Here is a 19202-nt window from a genome sequence, read left to right on the forward strand (position 1 = left end):
AGTAAGGCATTCAAAGCTATGGATTTCTTGCAGGGGTCCACTTTTAGCTGAATTCTTCAAATTTTAATATTAGTAATTTCTAGGTAAATTTTGTCATTAGCATTCATATTTGATTTGCGAACTATTTATAAGTGTTTTTTTAAAAAATAGTGTGTGGAAGTCTTCCTAGTTCTAACTAAATTTCACTGTGATTGGAGAATGGTATCTCAATTTACTAACTTTGGGACTGTCAGTCATCAAATAGATGTAGTAATATGCCTCCAAGACTATGGATGTTATGTATTCAGTCATTCTGCCATTTTTTACTTTAAAAATATAACCAAAAATAGAAATTTGGGATTCTCTTCCTGGTGAATTCAAGCATTTGTAAGTCATTAAGTACCAGTCTTTATCCCAATATTACTTTTGTTTCCCGTTAAATCTATTTTGATATTAATAGAGCTATAATCTGCTTTGTTTGCTCATTATATCTTTCCATTTGTTAAGACAAATGTTAATGTTTCTGTGTCTCCATATCTGTCTCCCATAGACAGAAGGTAGGGGCATTTTATCGTTGTAGTTCAGTTGTACCATCTCATAACTGGCAAGTTTGGCTCAGTGACATTTACTGCGATCACTGACATACCCATTACTATCTTATTTGGTGGTATCGAATTTTCCTGAAAGCTTTTCCTATGCTTCTTAGTCCAGCTTTTTCTCTCCTAAGTTATACTCCTGCCCTTTTCATGATGGCACAGACAGAAACTTTCAAAACAAGTCTAAGCAAAAGCCAAAATCTAAAAGACACACCTTGGCAAAAGACCTGCATGGGTCACAAGGGAAACCCTCAGAAGACTTCTCCCAAAAAGAACAAGCCTGACCAGTCAGCCGTGAAGATCAAGGCCAGTGAACTGGTGTCCTTGTGTGGCTGAGGTCAACCCCTGGCCAAGTCTGAGGCGGAGCAGTCTGGCTCAGGTGACTGGGATGCTGCTGCCCAGCATGGGACCATCTAACACTTCTCCCCCAATTACCATTAGGAATTACTCTTACCTCTCATTTGAGTGCTGAACCTTAATCATTTTGTGAGCCTGAAGATAATGAAACTCACCTTCCTCCCAGATGAAGCTGGGATCTCACATTGCTGCGCTCTGGGCACCCTCCTCTCTCGCCCTACCGCTGCAGTCCAGGTCTCTTTGCTTAACATGGTTTCTTGCACTCAGACCTTCCTTCTCTGTGCCTGTAGCAAGAGCAGGTTCATGATGACGTGTTTCTTCTTGGTCTGTGCTTCTGTCTTCTCCTGGATCTTAAATGATATCTAGTGTTACTCCATTTTAGAGATGACATTCCGCTCTCCTCTTTGAACTTATTCCACAGTCTCTGGCTTTTATTACTGTTGTTCAGAAGTTCCTGTCATCCTAATTATTTCCTTCTCTTCCTTAACCTGCCCTCTCTCTCTCTGGCTGCCTTTTAGAGAGCCTTTGGTCTTTGATGTTCTTCAACTTCAAAGCAATTGAGGTAGGTGAGGATTGCTTTGATCTTGCTTGGAATGTTTTGCTTTTTAAATCTGGGTCCTGAGGTCTTTCATCGATTTGGGGAAATAATCAGCCTCTTTGAATTGAGTTCTCTCACATTGAAACGTGACCAGATGCGGCACTTCTCATCTCGCACACCTCTTAGGCTAGGCTCTCTCAGATTTTCTTTTTCTATGCTGCATTGTGGCAGATTTACTCAGTTTATGCCTTCTAGTTTATGATTTTTCTATTGGGCTGTGACTGTGCCCCAGGTTTCAGATCTCAGTCTCTTTGTCTGTCCTTACTTTTGACACCTTTTTTGACTATACTTTTTCTGTGACTGCAGTGTGTGAACAGCCATCTCAAGTATTTCTGCTGCCCTTCGCTCAGTGACTAATTTCACGTGTGTTACAAATGCCAGATTGGGTTGGGACTGACTTTGTATTAAAGGTTAAGAGAGGGTCCTTCCAGAAACAATTTGCATTTGTTTCTGCCAGGCATCCCCACGGCTAGGGTCACTTCTGTGGCTTGTGGTTTCCTGGACCACAGAGGTAGTTCACATAGGTGAGTAAGACCTATGGGGGTCCGTTGTTCAGTGCCTGGGCTGAGGCTGACTAGGCGTGAGCTGGTTCTTGGGGTCATCTGTTGGCGAGCTGGGTATTTTCTCTAGTCTGTGCTTCCACTGCAGGGAGCTCATGCAGCTTACAGATGTTTACCCCTTCTGCCGTTGGGCCTGAGCAATGTTCCAAGGCAGTGGAAAGTCCACTTGCAATTAAAGGACTGTGCCTGCCTGGAAGGTTCAGGGACCTGTAGGCAGGAAGCAGAGCCATGGCTGGCAGGGAGGTCGGTCGCTAACTGTTGCTGCAGGCATGTTGGCCTCTTTGAGACAGGCCAAATGTCCTACTCCAAACAGCCAGGAGTCGCTTAATGCAGAGACTGGTCCATCTGTAGCACTCCAAAAGGCTGGGGATGCACAGATTAAGGAAAGTGTAAAAGGTAATAATGGTTGCCAAGGGTGATTGAGGAGGCATTTAAAGTACCAGACTGGCATGTGTCATCTACTAATACGTTGCTTCAAATTCCATTTTGAAGTAAGCTTAGAAAATGCAATGCAGTTAGCCTAATGCCAATGGAAGTTCCCCTTTGAAAGACGAAGTGTCTTTTCTCATGCTGCTCCTCTATTCACAGAGCCCATAGGCAGCATGTCATCCATGGAAGTGAACGTGGACATGCTAGAGCAGATGGACCTCATGGACATATCCGACCAGGAGGCCCTGGACGTCTTCCTGAACTCTGGTGGAGAAGATAACACTGTGCTGTCCCCCGCCTTAGGTAGGAGTTGACAGACTTGCATAAACTGACCAGGGCTTGATCGATACATGAGAATCATTGGCCAGCCACTTACACACAACCTCTAAGCTTACAGCCAGCTCCTGGCTCCCTGGCTCCTGTGTGGCAGCTGCAACAGTGGTGGTTCCGTCATGAATTTTCCCAAAGATTTGACCTGCTCTACTCTAGTAACTTTGGTGAACTGAGAGCTTCTTGTTTTCCCTCCTTTACCGCCCAGAAGTCCATTTGAGGCTGTTGCTTATGGCTAAGGACCGGAGTTTGCAGGGAGGTGTGGACTCACGTGAAACTCTCCGGCTTTGTGCGGCAGGCATTTAGGGGCACGTCCGCTCTGGGCAAAGCCATGGTGTGTCTAGCTCTTGGCTTGTGTTTTAAAACTCAGTTCCTTTCATGCCCTCTCAAAGTTTTTTCACATGCATGTAGCAAATATTTATGCAGGTGCCATACCTGGACCTGGGCTTGGTGCGTTTTAAATTTCTGACTAGTTCTTCTGGCCAGGTCAAGGCAAAGCTCCCAGCAGCACCTTAGCCATCTCTAGAAGGTTCTACCATTACCACAGTCTCGCTTCCTCTAGACTTCCCACCCCATTCTTCTGGCAGTCTGTCAGAACTGTGTCATCCCAGGGAAGAGAAGGGGCTTGGGTGCATTTGACGCCATCCTGAGAAGGCCAGAATACTGGAAACCAGAATGAGCCCTCACCTGGAGACAAGGAAACATTGAGAATTTGCATATAGAATTTGATTCCTTGAAGAGCCTATTTAGTTCCATAAAACTGGAGAACTGCTGAAAGGTCAGTAATTCTGACTTGCTCAGCAGTGGCGTCTCTGAATTACTGAAAAGGGTAAAAAGAAATCAGTCTAGATCATCAAGGTTACGGGACTGCTCCTAAAGACACAAGTTACAGTCTTGACCTTTGTCACAGTGGCTGACTCATCGAGAGACAGAAGGGTCGCCCTGCAGCCGCCTTGCATCACTCAGCGCGGCGCCTTCCAGGGCAGTTCCCTAGTTCTGCGGGCCCCGGGTCCCTAACCCACCCACCCCTTTCCTGATGGGCACGTTCCGCAACTGCTGGCAGCAATTCTAAATCGCAAATGTTTTTATGACAGCTTGTTCTTCCCCGTGTTGTTTTCAGGGCCTGATTCCAGTGCCTGTCAGAATGAGATTACCCTCCAGGTTCCAAATCCCTCAGAATTGCAAGCCAGGCCGCCTTCCTCATCCTCCACCTGCATCGACACGGCCGCCCAGGACATCAGTGAGGGTGGGGAGTCCCCTGTCGTTCAGTCTGATGAGGAGGATGTTCAGGTGGACACTGCCCTGGCCACATCACAAACCGACAGAGAGGCTGCTCCAGATGGTAGTGACGAGAGTGACTCTTAAACTGGGACATGGAATCCAGTTTTGTCTGTGTGCGCAAGTCCACCTGGAAAGCCAGGATGCTTCTAGAGGGTATTGATTTTTACATAATTGCCAGTAATTCATGAGAAACTGAAAGAACGGCAAACAATAAAGGTGAGGACATGAAACGGTAAATGGAGCTAGTTTGTAGACAAACTTTTCTAAATACAGGCCTCCTTAAGGCCACTGTAAGGGGGCAGGTCACTGGGGGCTGCCCCAGGAGGTAGCATGGGGGCAGGGCCTGGGCCAGGCTGTGGAGGCTACACCGGGCTCACTTCTGCGTGAGGCAGGGAACAGCCATTTCATAGGGGGTTTTCCTTTGATCAGTATGATAGCCAACCTGTCCAAACCCTACTTTCACACCCCAGGGCCCAAAAGAACAGAAGCCCAAAGCAATCCTCCATACCTGCTTTCTCCTGAAAAGAAACTGGTCCCCTGGTGATATGTTCCGTCTATCACTCCTCCAGCCCAACGAGAGGGAGGACAGATGCCCCATTGAGATGAGCCATAACACCCTCAATGTGCCCAGTGTCATCTCATCATGGAAGCTCAGCAGGGGTGCCACGCTCAATGGGAGATGAGGTGGAATGGCTGCAGCCTGTGGCCAGCTCTGGCCCCGCGGGCTGGGCCACATGGAAACCATTAGGTTCTGCTGAAAGGGGACCCCCCCCCCGCCACCAGCAGGTGGGAGCTGGAGGGGCAGGACTGCAGCATGAGAGATCCTCTGCACCCCTGCCCATGGATGAGAAGAGAGAGAGCTCATTCCATTCAGTCATCTTCCACAAGACAGACAAATGTCCAAAAAACGTTGATTTTATTATTAAACCTTGTAGTACAAACCTGAAAAGTAAACAAAAAACTCGCAATAAACCACATGAAGTCTCCCCCCAAGGGAGGGTGCAGAGCAGCGCTAATAAATTAAATGTCAAACTGTAAGCCATAGGCAGAAGTTTACTGTCAAAAAGAGGGAAAGTACACAGCAAGGCCATAGAAACCGGACAACCACATTGGAAAACACGACTCTGGTTCTGTAATTGTTAAATATTCCAAAACAGTTCAGTCTTCTGCAACAACAACCAACAAAGTGGATCAGAGGACGCTCCTGGCAGTCACCACTGGCAAGCTCAGTGCAACATGGGTAGCTACGGATTGATGGATCCAATTATGAAACAAAGAACAGCTTGTGAAAAGTTTCCCTTTTTTATTCCACACATACTGTACACACAACTGGAGAAGGGCAACAGCTACTCCATTATTTTGTTGTTGTTGTTCAGTGATGTAAGCAGCACTTATAAATGTTACAAGAAAAACCCTGTAAGCATCCAATCCAACCGATGAAGAAACTGAAATGTAAGGCTTTTCTTCATCTTGTCTTCTCTCCCCCTCCCCACCCCCCACCGAGAAAAAGGCTCAAGTATTTAAAACAATTTACAGGCGTATGTACAAAAGGGATGGGATTTTTTTTTTTTCTTTTTTTTCCTTTTTGTTACAACATGAAGAGAAAAAATAGACAAGATGAGCGCAAATGCATTTTCACATTCAAAAAGAACTGCAGGCCTCCTAGTGGCTCTCTATGGGTGATCATAAATGAAAAATTTAAAAAGCAAGATTAATGCTGACTTGTGAAGGTGTCAAACAAGAAGCGGTGAGATGGTGATGGAATGTTAGAAGATTGCACGTCGATGACCAAGAAGCACTTACGGCTTCCATCACTTTTTTTTTTTTTTTTTTTTTTTTTTTTTAATATCTTAAGGATGCTATTGAAGGGTTTTTTGATAAAGTAGCCAACAGCACCAAAAAATAACAGAATGGATTTCCTAATGAAATCAGGCACAGGTCTCCCTCACGTGACCCCTCCAAGGCAGGCAGTCTCTTCCGTCTTCCTTGCTGGCGTTCCTTCCTTCCTTGAACAGATGCATAGTGATGTGCTGGTGGAGAGCCCACTCGCTCCCGGCTCCTCGTTCCGCCTGTGGTCAGGAAACAACGTCTGCCTTCAGCTGCCACAACCGCCCAGAGAAACAAAACGGGGGTGCCCTGGCTTCCCAGCTCACAAGCTCATCTGGCCACGGCAGACAACGACAGCCAAAGCAAAGCCATTTCTTTTCAAGTTTTGTGTGTGTGTGTGTGTGTGTACACGCGCGCGTGCGTGTCTCCTATCCCTTCTAAAAAATCTGCTCACATGACTGATGGTTTTTAAATTTGTTCTCCAAACTTCACCCTCTTCAAAAATGGGTTAAAAAGCCTTTTTTCCCCCAACAGTTACAAAAAAAAAAAAAAGAAACAAAAAAGGCTTTTGTCAGCCAGGGGCAATACAAATTAATACAGCCCCTCAAGGGTTTTTAAAACAGTGACTATACGGCAGTTTCCAAAATCTGACTGCAGTATCTAGGTTTTCTAAGTACAAAAAAAAGTTCAACAGTTTAATGCTAAAACAAAATTAGTTCTCTAAAACCAGAAGAAAATCTTCTTTAGAGCTAGTGCAAAGACAGCTTGAATCCTACAGCAAGTACTCCAAACTAGAATATAATAATTACAAAAAAATATATATAAATCAACCACGGGCGTTGGCATCTTCATGATGAGCTCGAAGCACTTTTGGATGAACCGGAGGCTGACAGCCGGGAGGGGGGCACGTCCACCGTGGCTCTCTTTCGGGGGCCTCTTTTTGGTGTGGGTTTACTGAGACAGTTCTCAATGCTGCCGTTTTTACCAGACACTTTGCCGCAGATCTGATTGACCAGACTGATAATCTGTTCCTGTTTGGGGGTGAGAGGAAGACACAGAATTAATAACAAGAGCTCTGTCCCTGAGAGTCACGCAGGGGCAGGTCTAGGGCAGAGATCAGTGGCCAGGGGTCCCCTCCACCACACCAACTAACAGCTTTTAAAATGCCCCGAAGAGGCTCAAGAGGCAGCACATCTCCCTTTCTCAGCTCCGCCGGATGCCACATTGCATGCACGGCCCTTTCATCCTCGCCACCACCACCCTGGTGTCCACTATGGTTTCCGAGGTGGGTTAACCAGCTCATAAGGGCAAGGCTGGCAGGGGAGCACTCAGCAAAGAGACCCCCGGGGGTTTGTTGCGTCCTGGATGGTGACACAAATAACCAAGCTGCTTGACTCACTTTAGCTACCAGCCACTTAACCTGCTCATGCAAATAAATGCAAACACTTGTCACCTATACATATTTCTACTACTTCCTCTTCTGTTATCTGCAGCAAACAAAAACGGCATCCCTGCAATTCACCCGAGAGAATCGGTTATCTGTCGGCACCAAAACTGTGTAACTTTCACACAGTACATCCTATCATCCCATTTTTTGAAAAGAACAAGGGGAGGAGTAGCAAACGTGCATCTCACGAGCATCTCTCTGGGCCAGGGGTGTCTGGGAACCACACTAAGCCCAGCAGGGAGGAAGCCAGCCATGGAAGGGAACTTCTGAGGGTGTGATCCCCAGCCCTCTGGAAAGCCCCGGAGATGAGGGTGGAAAACAGTGACAGCTGGCTCCCATCACAAAGAAGTTAAAGGTGTCCTCGGAAGAGGTGGGCCACATATCTGTAATAACACAATAGCTGTGACCCTGACCGCTTGAGGGACTGATGATAAACACTGTTAACGGATAAGTGGATGAGCTGCCTTAAAACCCACTTAGAGGGCTACAGCTACCTGACCATGAGGAGGAGCTGGGGTGTGCAGTTACAAGAGGGCAGCATTCCCCCTTCTGTGTGCAGCTCGCTAGATGGACAGCACCTGCCTCAGACCAGTGCCCTCACAGCAGGCCTGGCAGCGGCCGCCCAACACCCCACTCACTGGACCCTCCCTGCTCAGCTAGCCTGCAAGGGCCGGGGGCACAAATGGCTCCAAACTCCACAGGCAGCCTCATGGTCCATGAGAACCCAAGCCATGAGCTCAGGGATTTGCAATCTAGGTTCACAACCACACAAAGTGGGGTGTTTAAAGCAGACTATCGCAAGTCAGTAGGCATGGACCTGGGCGATTTGTGTGCTGGGTACACTAGGAGGGTAAGAACAAGATTTTGCAATGGTCTCTCCCAAGTAATGAGCCGGGCACGGTGGCTCACGCCTATAATCCTGGCACTTTGGGAAGCTGAGGTGCATGGATCACAAGATCAGGAGTTTGATAGCAGCCTGACCAACATGGTGAAACCCCATCTCTACTAAAAATTCCAAAATTAGCTGGGTATATAGTGGTGGGTGCCTGTAATCCCAGATACTTGGGAGGCTGAAGCAGGAGAATTGCTTTAACCTGGGAGATGGAGGTTGCAGTGAGCTGAGATTATACCACTGAACTCCAGCCTGGGCAAAAAAGCAAGACTGTCTCAAAAAAAAAAAAAAAAGGCACAGCTCAACTCCACAGCCAACACAGGCACAGACTCACTCATTGAGCTATGCCAGCCACTGCAAGTCCGCAGCTTCTAAATGCCTTTGCTCCTCCTAATTTATCAAAACCAACCATTGAGTCTCAGACAGCCCCTGCATGCCATTCTGTTCCCAGGATTCTGGTCACGTCAGACATCTGGCTACAGAAACAGGCTGCCAGTGAAAAGCACAACCCTTTCCAGGCAGCCAGAGGAAGCCTCCCCGTGTCTACATCCCGCAAGGTGCCAGAGCCATGCTCCCACTCAGCCGTCGCAAAGACTGCCTGGACATTTGCTGTTGAGGTGAAGGAAGGACGGCAAGGTGCTTATCGCCTTCCCCCAGCGTGCATGCCCTTAAAAAAAAAGCAGATGCAAAGAGCTTCTTCCAGCTCTCCAATTGTTTAGCTAAAGGCTTATCCAGTGAGACCCACCACATGGGCCTCCAGACACACCAGGCCCTGCACAGTCATACCAGCAGCACCTGCCCCACTCAGTAGCCTCAAATGTGCCAAGACCACAAGGTGGTGACCTTCTTCATAACCAGCCTCATCAGAGTCCATGGGAAGCACACATGGGCAACTGGGCAGAGCAGGCAAGAGGCGCTGCTGCCAGGACTTCTGCCGCTCAGGGGGGCCCCAGCTGCACAGTCTGTGCATCATTATGACCTCTCTCTCCAGAAGATGGCAGGGCCCACAGGAAGACACTGGGATTTCACATCATGGGGTCCAAACTGCCCCATCATCCTAGACACTTCCAGCTGTCCCAGCCTGGAAGGGCTGCTGGTGGCAGGTGGAGATTCCACTGCCGACTGTTCCACCGTGCCTGGGACAGGTGACCACGAAAAAGGGTCTGGCTCTAGTGGTGGGGTCCATGGGAAAGTCAGGGGGCTGCTGCAGGAAGAGCCTCAGCCCTGCTTAGAGCCTATCTCTGAAGTCCAAATGCACAGTGCTACGGGCTGTATGGGAACCCTGCTCCCGTCGGGATCCTACCGTGGGGCCTGCATGGGTTTTCGACCTGAAGAGCCCTGGTTATCTACCAGACACAGAACTGCCATGCAGGCTGCCCCCAACTCCCACCCCCGAGAGCAGGGACTGACCTCGTCGTAGCGGTACATGAGCTTCAGCCCGCGGCAGGACTTCTGCTTCTCCACGTGGCGCAGAGCACACTCCAGACAGAACACGACATTTTCGTTCTCTTGTACCACCTGTGAGGAAGAGCAGCACACCAGGTCATGAGGAAGTTCCACAGCACTCCAGGGTAAGGCTGGAGCACACCCGGCCAGGCAGCCCCCCCAGTCACCGCCCTGGCCAGAGCAGCCCCGGCACCCACCACACTGGAAATGGACTAAAACCAAAACTGACCAACCACTCAGAGCATGATCTTCAACTAGGAAGCTGAGCCACTGACCACCTCCCAGTCAGACCTCCGGGGTGGTCCTCAAGTCCCCTGGAGTTTCCTGGGAGAGGTCCGGTCAGCACCAGGCTGGTAAAGGCCCATGAAGACAGTGGTGTGTATTTCTAGTCTCTTAAGGTCTGAGGGCTCCTGAGAGTCTGTGTTGGACACTACCCTAGTGCTGGCATGGACGTGGAACGTGAAGGACTCAACGTGGGCAGCCATGCGGGGAACGTACCCTGGACTTTCCAGCAGCAAAACTGGTCTCATGGTGTCCATGAGTCCACAGAGCTCATAGTCAGCAGAGCTAAGGACAATCAACACCACCACGCAAAGCCCCCGAAACTCTCAACATCCTGGATTCCCAATCTCTGCGGCTGGAACGAACTCACCCACCGGCCCCGGCCTCCCTGGGTGGGCTGCCCACAAAGCCCACAGCTGTCCAGCCAGTGTGTGTGTCCTGCTGCCCGACACCACAGGGAGTGCTGGGACAGAGACCCTCACTGGGGCCCTGTCTAGGGCTGAGGGGCCAGCTGAAGGGAAACAGTTGCCAAGTTTCTGTGGGAAGGTCCCATACCTCACGTTGACTCCCAGTCCTATTCTAATCAGAGATTGAAAATAAGGAAAAACTCTAATACTCAAGGTGCAAGCGGGTCCTCGGCCTTGCTCAGAAAGCTTGAGGGGAAGGATCTAGGTTTTCCTCTGCAGCGTTTCTAAGCAAGGAACAGAGAACAAGTTCCTTGGGACTCATATGACACCTACTGACAGAAACAAGACCCTGGAAAGACACTTGGGGCCCAGGACAGGAAACACACCAAACTGAAATGCACAAATGTATTGTAATCCGAGCAACACATATTATAAACCTAAGTAAAACCCCAATTTTCACCTATGGATTTCGAATTTTTTGTTGTTGCCATTAATTAAAGAGGTTGCCACTGCGTCACCCAGGCTGGCGTGCAGCGGTGTGATCATGGCTCACTGCAGCCTTGGACTTCGGGGCTCAAGTGATCCTCCCGCAACCACACCCAGTTGATTTTTTGTCTTTTTTTGTAGAGACAGAGTCTCACTGTGTCAACCGGGCTGGTCTTGCATTCCTGGTCTCAAGTGATCTGCCAACCTCTGCCTCCCAAAGCACTGGGACTGACCTACCATGCCCGGCCTCACAACATATTCTCTTTAATATAACGTTCAGGCTGACAGGAAACGCCAGGTGACATCTCTAAGTTTCTGAAAGACATGAACATGAGGAGGCCACCTAGTGCCAGCTCACATGGACAAACCAGCTTCACCCACAGGTGTGACTGCCATACAACCCCCATATGCATGGATAAGGGGTAGAATGTTTCAGGAAGGGGACAGACAGCTGCGTGTGGCGGCTCACGCCTGTAACCCCGGGGCACTGGGAGGCTGAAGTAGGCGGCCCACATGAGCCCAGGAGTCCACACCAGCCTAGGTAACATAGCGAAAACCCATCTCTACCAAAAATAAAGAAAGCTGGGCGTGGTGACACACCTACTGTTCCAGCTCCTCAGGAGGCTGAGGTGGGAAGATGACCTAAGCCCAAGAGGTTGAGGCTACAGTGAGACGGGTTCTCGCTCTGCACTCCAAACTGAGCAACAGAGCAACAGTGAGACGGGTTCACACACTGCACTCCAGCCTGGGCAACAGAGCGACAGCAGTGAGACGTGTTCACAGGCTACACTCCAGCCTGGGCAACAGAGCGAGACTGTCTCCAAAAAAAAAAAAAAAAAAAAAGAGAGAGAGAGACACCAAGCTATGCAACTTTTATCAGTGATGTTTATAAAACATTGGAAGATTTGGGAAAATGCCTGGAATTGCTCACTTAAGAACAGAATGGCTCTATGTAATACATTTTGAGAACTCTAATGGAAAAAATGGATAGAAGGAAATCTACAGGATGGGATGCAGGTGGTCACAGACTACATTTGTCCCCCATCAAATGCATAGGTTGAACCTCCAGGATCTCAGCTGTGGCTGGAGTTGAGGGTAAAGTTCTAACGAGGTAAATCAGCTCAACTGAGGCCATGAGGTGGGCCTAGCTGATACAATGTCTTTTGTGTCCTTAAATAAGGAGGACATGGAAGATGGACCAAGAGTTTTCCGATTTTTTTTTTTTTTTTGAGATGGAGTCTTGCTCTATCATCCAGGCTGGAGTGCAGTGGCGTGATCTCAGCTCACTACAACCTCAGCCTCCTGTGTTCAATCAATTCTCTTGCCTCAGCCGGGCGCCATGGCTCAAGCCTGTAATCCCAGCACTTTGGGAGGCTGAGGCAGGTGGATCACGAGGTCAAGAGATCGAGACCATCCTGGTCAACATGGTGAAACCCCGTCTCTACTAAAAATACAAAAAATTAGCTGGGCATGCTAGCACCTGCCTGTAATCCCAGCTACTCAGGAGGCTGAGGCAGGAGAATTGCCTGAACCCAGGAGGCAGAGGTTACAGTGAGCGGTGATCGCGCCATTGCACTCCAGCCTGGGTAACAAGAGCGAAACTCCATCTCAAAAAAAAAAAAAAAAATTCTCTTGCCTCAGCCTCTCAAGTAGCTAGCTGGGTCTACATGAGCACGCCACCAAGCCTGGCTAATTTTTGTATTTTTAGTAGAGACAAAGTTTCACCATGTTGGCCAGGCTGGTTTCAAACTCCCGACCTCGTGATCCACCCTTCTCAGCCTCCCAAAGTGCTGAAGTTGCAGGCATGAGCCACTGTGCCTGACTTAGATCTTTCGAATGTTACAAAGCCCCTCTGACTCATCTGGGAGAGGCTGTGCGCTCTCCTCCACAGGGCGGGCTGGGACTCCAGGTGAGGTGGCAGACAGTCACAGTGGGAGGCCAGGGAGACTGAACCCAGGTTTCAGTCCTGGCCCACCATGGACAGGCAGAGACAAGGAAGCACTGACCTCGGAAGTGTGCAGCTGAGGGGCACCTGTGGGATGCCAGCACCACGCAGCATATGGGGTGGGCACCTCCTAGTTGGCTTCTGCACTGGAGAAGCAGAGGTGCTGGTGGAAAGGGAAAAGGCTGGGAGGATGGTCAGGCCCATCAGGCATGCTGCGTATCGCAGGCTAAGGTGTGCAGCATAGCTGCATGTAGCCATCTGTGGTGCCAGCTGGGCATCCCTACCCAGAGTGTGTCAGGGCAGCTGCCTGGTGAGAGGTCAGGTACAGACTGGAAGAAACATGGCAAGGGCCATGGCAGTCCAGTTGCCACATAAGGGCTTTTCTGAGCCCACCTCTGGCCTGGAACAGGGGTGAGCAGGGGGAGGAGGCAGGGTGTGTGTTATGAAGCCCAAAGCTGGGGCAGGCAGGTGGGCACACAGCAGGCAGCAGGACACAGCTAAGAAGGCGAGAGGAACACAGCCTGCTGTAGCCTGGAGTGGCTGTGCCAGAAAAGCATCTCTATCCCAGATGGGATGGAGGGAGCATCAGCTTTCACCAAGGACAGATTCCAAAGTCCTCAGGGGCTGTGGCAGATGACGTAGCTGACCAGAACCAGGAAGCTTAGAACAGAGCCAAAGGGCAGAGGCCATGGGCCCAGGTCCAGCAGGGCCAGGCCACAGGGCAGGGGTGGGAGATGCCACCCAGCACTGTGGGAAACCCTCTCCTCACAGCCCAAAGGATGGAAATGAGCAGAGAGCATGGGGACTGGAGTGACAAAGCAGGATGGTGGGGAGGCCACCTGCTTCCCAGGGAGGAAGGAGGCAATGCAGGGCAAAGGGGAGGGCCACACGTGGGCAGAGCAGGGGACAGCCTCTGTGTGGCTTGGCCACTACAGGTGAGGCAGCCGCCTCTGGAGGCCAGAAGCCCTGCCAAGGTCCCATGGCAGAGATGCAGAGATGGGGGCACAGCAGGTATCCTGGTGGAGGGGGCCCTCCCTCTTCGGGGGCAACCCCGGCGGCTCACCATGGACAGGTAGCACAGGTGCTGGCAGATCTGACACCTCCTCTCCGACGTCTCCAACTGCAGCCACTTTCGAGGCTTTTTCTTCCCGTCCGCCACCGTGCTGCTGCCGTCGTGGCTGCCGTAGCGCGCGGAGGAGTGGAGGCCAGCCTCAAACAGCTGCCTGCGCTGCCGCAGCTCTGTATCCCTGCCAGACACAGGGACGGCCCGCACCTTCAGCGACAGCCAGCAGAGGGGACACGTGCACCACACACCAGCCTCCCTCCATACACACCCTCCTGTCAGGGAGTGAGCCCTGCTGGGGGGCAAAGTCCAGCCTGCGTCCTGGCTGCCTTAGTCTAAAGGTCAGGGACGGCCCTGGCTGATGAGGCTGCTCTGCAGCTGGACATAGTAACGTGGGGACAAACACGTCACAATGCCTGCGCAACCATGGCCACCTAGCAAGGGCCTCTCCCTGTATCCCAAGCCAAGGACAGAGTCAACAAACTATTCGCTGGGATCATCACCGAAGGTTTGAAATTCACGTGCTAACAGCACAACCCTGAGCCTGGCTCCAGGATGGGAGAGACAGCGAGAACTGCATAGGGGAGAGGAGAAGGGGGCCACACAGCAGACGTTCTGCCCTGACCCGCTTCACCCTTGGGGAGGGCTCCTGCAGTCGCACGGGTGCGTGTCAGGGGAGGGCTGTGGAGGCAGGATTGCTCGGCAGCTACACGCTGGGGTCAGCTGCTGCTGCCTGGAGGCCACACACATGCGCACACACACGGAAAACACAAGAGGGTTGACAAGAAAATGGAGGCTGGAGGCAGCTACCCATGCCCTCCCCTCACTGGTGTGGAACCAGGCTCTGACACAGTGGGTCAGCAAGGACTGCCAGCGCCCACGTGCAAGGGCTCAGGAGCCAACCTGGAAGTCATACCCACAAAGGGGAGGAACCTCTTGGCGCTGGAGGTGCTGACTCTGAGCATCAAGGGGAAATTACTTTCAAAAAAACATTTTTTTTAAAGCCTTTGCCCATCTGGAAGAGCATGTCATGGGCCAGCAGTTCCTAGAGTCTCTGCGGCTGCAGGCAGGGAGCACTGTCTGCCCACCCCGGGCCTCCACCCTGCCAAGCCCCGAAAAGGGCAGCCATGTCCAGCTCTCTGGCATGGGCCCTGGAGGTCTCCCAGAACCCTGAGTCTGTTACCTGAGTTCATCCAGAAGGGCTGAGATGGTGCTGAGAGTGGGGCCGTTTTCTTTTTTTGCTTCTGCTTGTGCAATCTGGTAGAGTAACTTCTCCATGGAGAATGGCTTAGCTATATGGCGACGCTTCATTTCCTAAAAGAGGAGTCACATCCCTTTAGGGTGGATTTTCATTACCAGGGAGCTGTCAAGGTTTTTCTTGGTGCTGCAGGGAGCAGACAGGCTGTCTAAATTTCTAACTCTTTGCAGTTGGATTAAAAACTCTTCCAAATTTTGCCTCCCCGGGAGAAAAGCACCATGTACTAGGAAAAGTCACAGCACTTCCCCGCCAACCACGGGCAGCTGCCCCTACTTCACGATGGGTGGAGGCTCTCTGTCCATTTATTCTAAGCAATTGCCTTCAGCATCTTCAGTAGTTTTCCAGTACTGTAGGGGGTCTGTCAGTAACGGTCTAATCAAAACTGTGATACAAACAAATCCCGAACTTTTGATTCCTAGAAATCCCTTCATCCACCTCTTAAGAATTTCAAAGACATATTCCTAAAGGAACTATCTACAAACAGACACACGTGTGCGCAGATGCTTCCGTGTTCCCGCCCCTGCACGGCACTCACACGGATGCAGGGGCAGTGTGGGGGGGGAGAGGTCAGCTCTGCTTACCTTCGCGGTCTCAAAGCCCATACTTGTCCACTGGGTGGTAGCAAAGTGCACGGTTTCAGACACACTGTAGCCACAGCACACTTTGGACACAAAGGATCCCGGGAAGCAAACGACAAACTGGCCACTCTGCTGCACCGTCCTGTGCACCTTGATCCCCTCTTTGCACAGCACCTCTGGGGAGATCTGGGGAGACAGGGCCAGGCTGAAGCACACCCCTCCCTGTGTGCAGGGGCACCTGCGGTCTGCAGGCAATGCATGAGCACCTTAAGAGGCCTGCTCTTAAGGAGATAGGATTGTTTTATGTGGAAAATAAAAACATGTCATTCCTAACACAAGGAGGAACTCTAAATCACACTGGCTCAAGAGTGATAGAGGTTCATGCAGAGCGAAGGACACGATGGTCACACACAGGCCCCACGTCCCCACCTGGCAATGCCAGGGGCTAGAAACAGGACACATTTACACAACCAAGAGGCTGCTGGGCTCAGTTCCAGAGCCAAAGAGGCCACAGGACCACAGGCTGGGCTGAGAAAGGAGTCCACCTGTCTGTCTGTCCTCTAAGATGGACAGGTGGGACTGGGGTCAGCTGAGGCCAGAGAAGTTGTCAGAACACAGCTCAAACCAACACCTCCTGGGAACTCACCAGCCCTGTGATTTCCTGGAAATAGGGTACAAAGCCTTTGTGCTCACTCCTCTCAGGGGCCCTGAGCTGGGAGTGGCAGGGACAAGAAAACCCAGGGCCCACATCAGTCCCCAACACAAACAAACCAGATACAAAGGCCATGCCAAACCCCGGTGCCCTGTGCAATCCAACAGCAGCTCAGTCTAGCTTTTGTGTGAGTGGACCTTTCCACCTGCGCCCTTTGGGGGTTTTGTTTTGCTGTGTCCTTGTTGCCTCTGAAAGGCAGTTTCACGGGAAAACACATTCTAGTGCCCAGGAGGACCTGCAGCTCCTGCTGGCGGCAGCAGCCGAGGGGACGCACCATGACGTTGCTTTCCAGCATCTGCAGCCCTGGGGTGCCATTGGCTTGCAGCAGGGTGTGGACCACGTCCTCCAGCTTGTTCTCCTCCTCAGCAGGAATGCAATACCTGGGTCATTGAGAGGCACAAGAGAAAAGCAGACTTGACAAGGGGCTCCTGCACGTGCTGGGCCACCCCCGTCTCCCTCAGGGACCCAAGCACACACGGCAGAGGCTCTGCTCCACGCCGGCAGGGATGGCAGGCTGGCCTGGCGGGGTGCCTGGTCACCGCTGGCTCCCATGCCCCACAGCAGCAGAGCCACTTCCACCCTGCACGCAGCCAAACCGCAGCACACCCGCGACGCAAGACGCTCATCTTTTATGTAGATGTGACCCACACGGTGAGCCAAAAAGCCTTCAAACCAGAAACATGTTCACAAACCCCATAAATCAGAACCAGACACACTGCAGCCTCGAGCCTCTTCTGAGGCTCCAGCTCTGTGCCCTCCTTCGGTAACAGAGGCCGTCACCGGAGCAGGACCTGATGCTGTCCTCACAAAGAACACGTGGCTCTCTCGGCCCTCTAGCCAGCAGCAGTAAACACAGCCCTTTACAAACGCACTGAGCTGGGAAGCAGCCAGGCTCCTGCACAGGCGCTACCTCAAGGCCAACTCCCTGGCGGATGCTGTGGAGAAGTGAGGATCGGAAAATACCCAGCGGCCCCCAGCCCATTTGGCATCAGTCACATACAGCAAAACATGCAGGAGAATCGAGGCCACACAGGCCTGCGTCAAAGGGTGGCCTGGGAAAGTAGTGGCCCACAGCCCCTCCAGGGTACAACCGTGAGGCTGGCAAGGGGGCTTGAGTGTGAGAAAAGGTGGGAGGTGCAGGCAGTGAGTAACCTACACGGCCTCGTCACGGCAATCCCGGGGAGGGGAGGAGGTTTTGCCCAGGTCCTCTGTGTCCCAAGAAGCCCACCAGTGCCACACTTCCACTCACAGCACGTGAAGCCCCTGGTACCAGGTGGACAGTGTGAATGAGGGGGACACAAGGGGAGGCCCCTGCAGTGCTGGGTACAGGGCTGGCCGCCTGCCCTTGGGCATCTCGGGCTGGGAAAGAGGACATCTGTGTGGAGAGGAGCCTGGCAGGTCTTCAGGATGCGAAGCCAGTGAAGCCATCAACTACCATTAAACACAAAGACATGGGCCAGCAGCTTCGGGCGCTGCCACCAGCCCCTCCCAACAGCCCCCACCTCCCAGCTCCGGTGCCCGCCTCTGCACAGGCCTGGCTGGCTGCCCACCACCCTGCAACCCATAGGTGTCTGTGATGTGCGTTTCGCTCTGAGGCCAAATCCTGGTTTCAGTTGCTCAGTGAAGGCGACAGGCACATTCAAGTATTTTTTTTAATGCTCATGTTATCCTCAATGCAAACATATTCTGTTACTGATTCGTAATTTAAATACAGGGTTTCTAACCAAAATCACATGTTTGAAGAGAAACCACACACCATCATGTTCCCTGATCCCATCTGTGCCTTTGCTTTCTCTCCCGTCAATGAGATTCCAGGGGTGAGTCCAAAGAGCCCACACAGGATATCACATTTCGCTATCTGTGACTCAATGTTCAGGCCGTAAGAAAAGCCATACAGGCCACTTCACACCCACTGCTTCCTCAGAGAAAGAAACTCGGGCCTCATGTCACCAAATTGGGGGTGACCGCAGGAACCCCAGGCCATGCCACAGCAGGCGAAATTCCTTCACAAGGAATGGCCACGCTCTTCTTCTGGGGGCAAGGGCACTTCTCAGAATTGTCCTGGCTGTCCCCTTCCCGGCTGGTGGCCTGTCCTGGTTCAGCCCCAAGGCTGTGGTCAGTCCCTGTTCCTAGAGAAGCAGGCAGGGATCCCGGGGCCCAACACTGAAGACCAGCTGCAGGAGACACTGATCACCGTCCACAGCACACAGACCCACATGGGAAGGGAGCTCTCCCTCACGGCAAGGGTACCACTCACCAGAAAAGCCAAAGAGAGGAGGCTGCAGCTGACGCTGACTCCAAGGAGTGGGAACAGGAGTCCCAAGACTTTGTTTATTTTAATAAAGAAGGCTTAATCACCCTATTAGGGCGATCAGCACAGCCAGCACGGATGAACGGCATGCCGGTGGACTATCAGACCGCACGACACCTGACTGTTTGTACTGATTTCCCATCTGCCACCAAAAACAAAGACGCCAGAGAGCCCAGCCTGGAGCAGGAACGGATACAGTGAGAGTCAGGATTACAGATGGGACCCACAACACCTCTCCAGGCAACACCCTCCTCAGACTACATACACAGCGTGCACATCTCCACAGGCAGGAAACACTGGCGCCGGGTCCACTCTGCTCCCCACGTAGCCTCCCACAGGTAGGAAACGCTGGCGCTTACAGAGAGGCTGAAAACGACCAATCACGAAACTGCACGGCTTATATTCAGTTAACAGAGAG

General features: G+C 51.6%; 2 protein-coding genes across 27 annotated transcripts in view; one reads left to right on the forward strand and one right to left on the reverse strand.

Moving 5' to 3' along the window:
• The window catches only part of DTNBP1 (dystrobrevin binding protein 1), a 161703-nt gene extending 157336 nt beyond the window's left edge, over window positions 1-4367 (forward strand). For all 11 annotated transcript variants that reach the window (XM_035294859.3, XM_078368308.1, XM_035294853.3 and 8 more), the window contains 2 exons: window positions 2679-2822; window positions 3970-4367. In XM_035294859.3, the coding sequence (XP_035150750.1) occupies window positions 2679-2822; window positions 3970-4214 (389 nt within the window). In that variant the 3' untranslated portion in view covers window positions 4215-4367. The remainder of the gene's footprint in view (window positions 1-2678; window positions 2823-3969) is intronic.
• A 662-nt stretch (window positions 4368-5029) lies between these two features.
• JARID2 (jumonji and AT-rich interaction domain containing 2) overlaps window positions 5030-19202 on the reverse strand; it is a 282534-nt gene continuing 268361 nt past the window's right edge. For all 16 annotated transcript variants that reach the window (XM_078368303.1, XM_078368295.1, XM_078368297.1 and 13 more), the window contains 6 exons: window positions 16748-16853; window positions 15765-15947; window positions 15109-15239; window positions 13926-14109; window positions 9707-9814; window positions 5030-6988 (listed from right to left, as the gene is read on the reverse strand). In XM_078368303.1, coding sequence (XP_078224429.1) covers window positions 6806-6988; window positions 9707-9814; window positions 13926-14109; window positions 15109-15239; window positions 15765-15947; window positions 16748-16853 — 895 coding nt within the window. In that variant the 3' untranslated portion in view covers window positions 5030-6805. The remainder of the gene's footprint in view (window positions 6989-9706; window positions 9815-13925; window positions 14110-15108; window positions 15240-15764; window positions 15948-16747; window positions 16854-19202) is intronic.

This window comes from Callithrix jacchus, chromosome 4 (assembly GCF_049354715.1).
Source record: "Callithrix jacchus isolate 240 chromosome 4, calJac240_pri, whole genome shotgun sequence".
Taxonomy (NCBI): domain Eukaryota; kingdom Metazoa; phylum Chordata; class Mammalia; order Primates; family Cebidae; genus Callithrix; species Callithrix jacchus.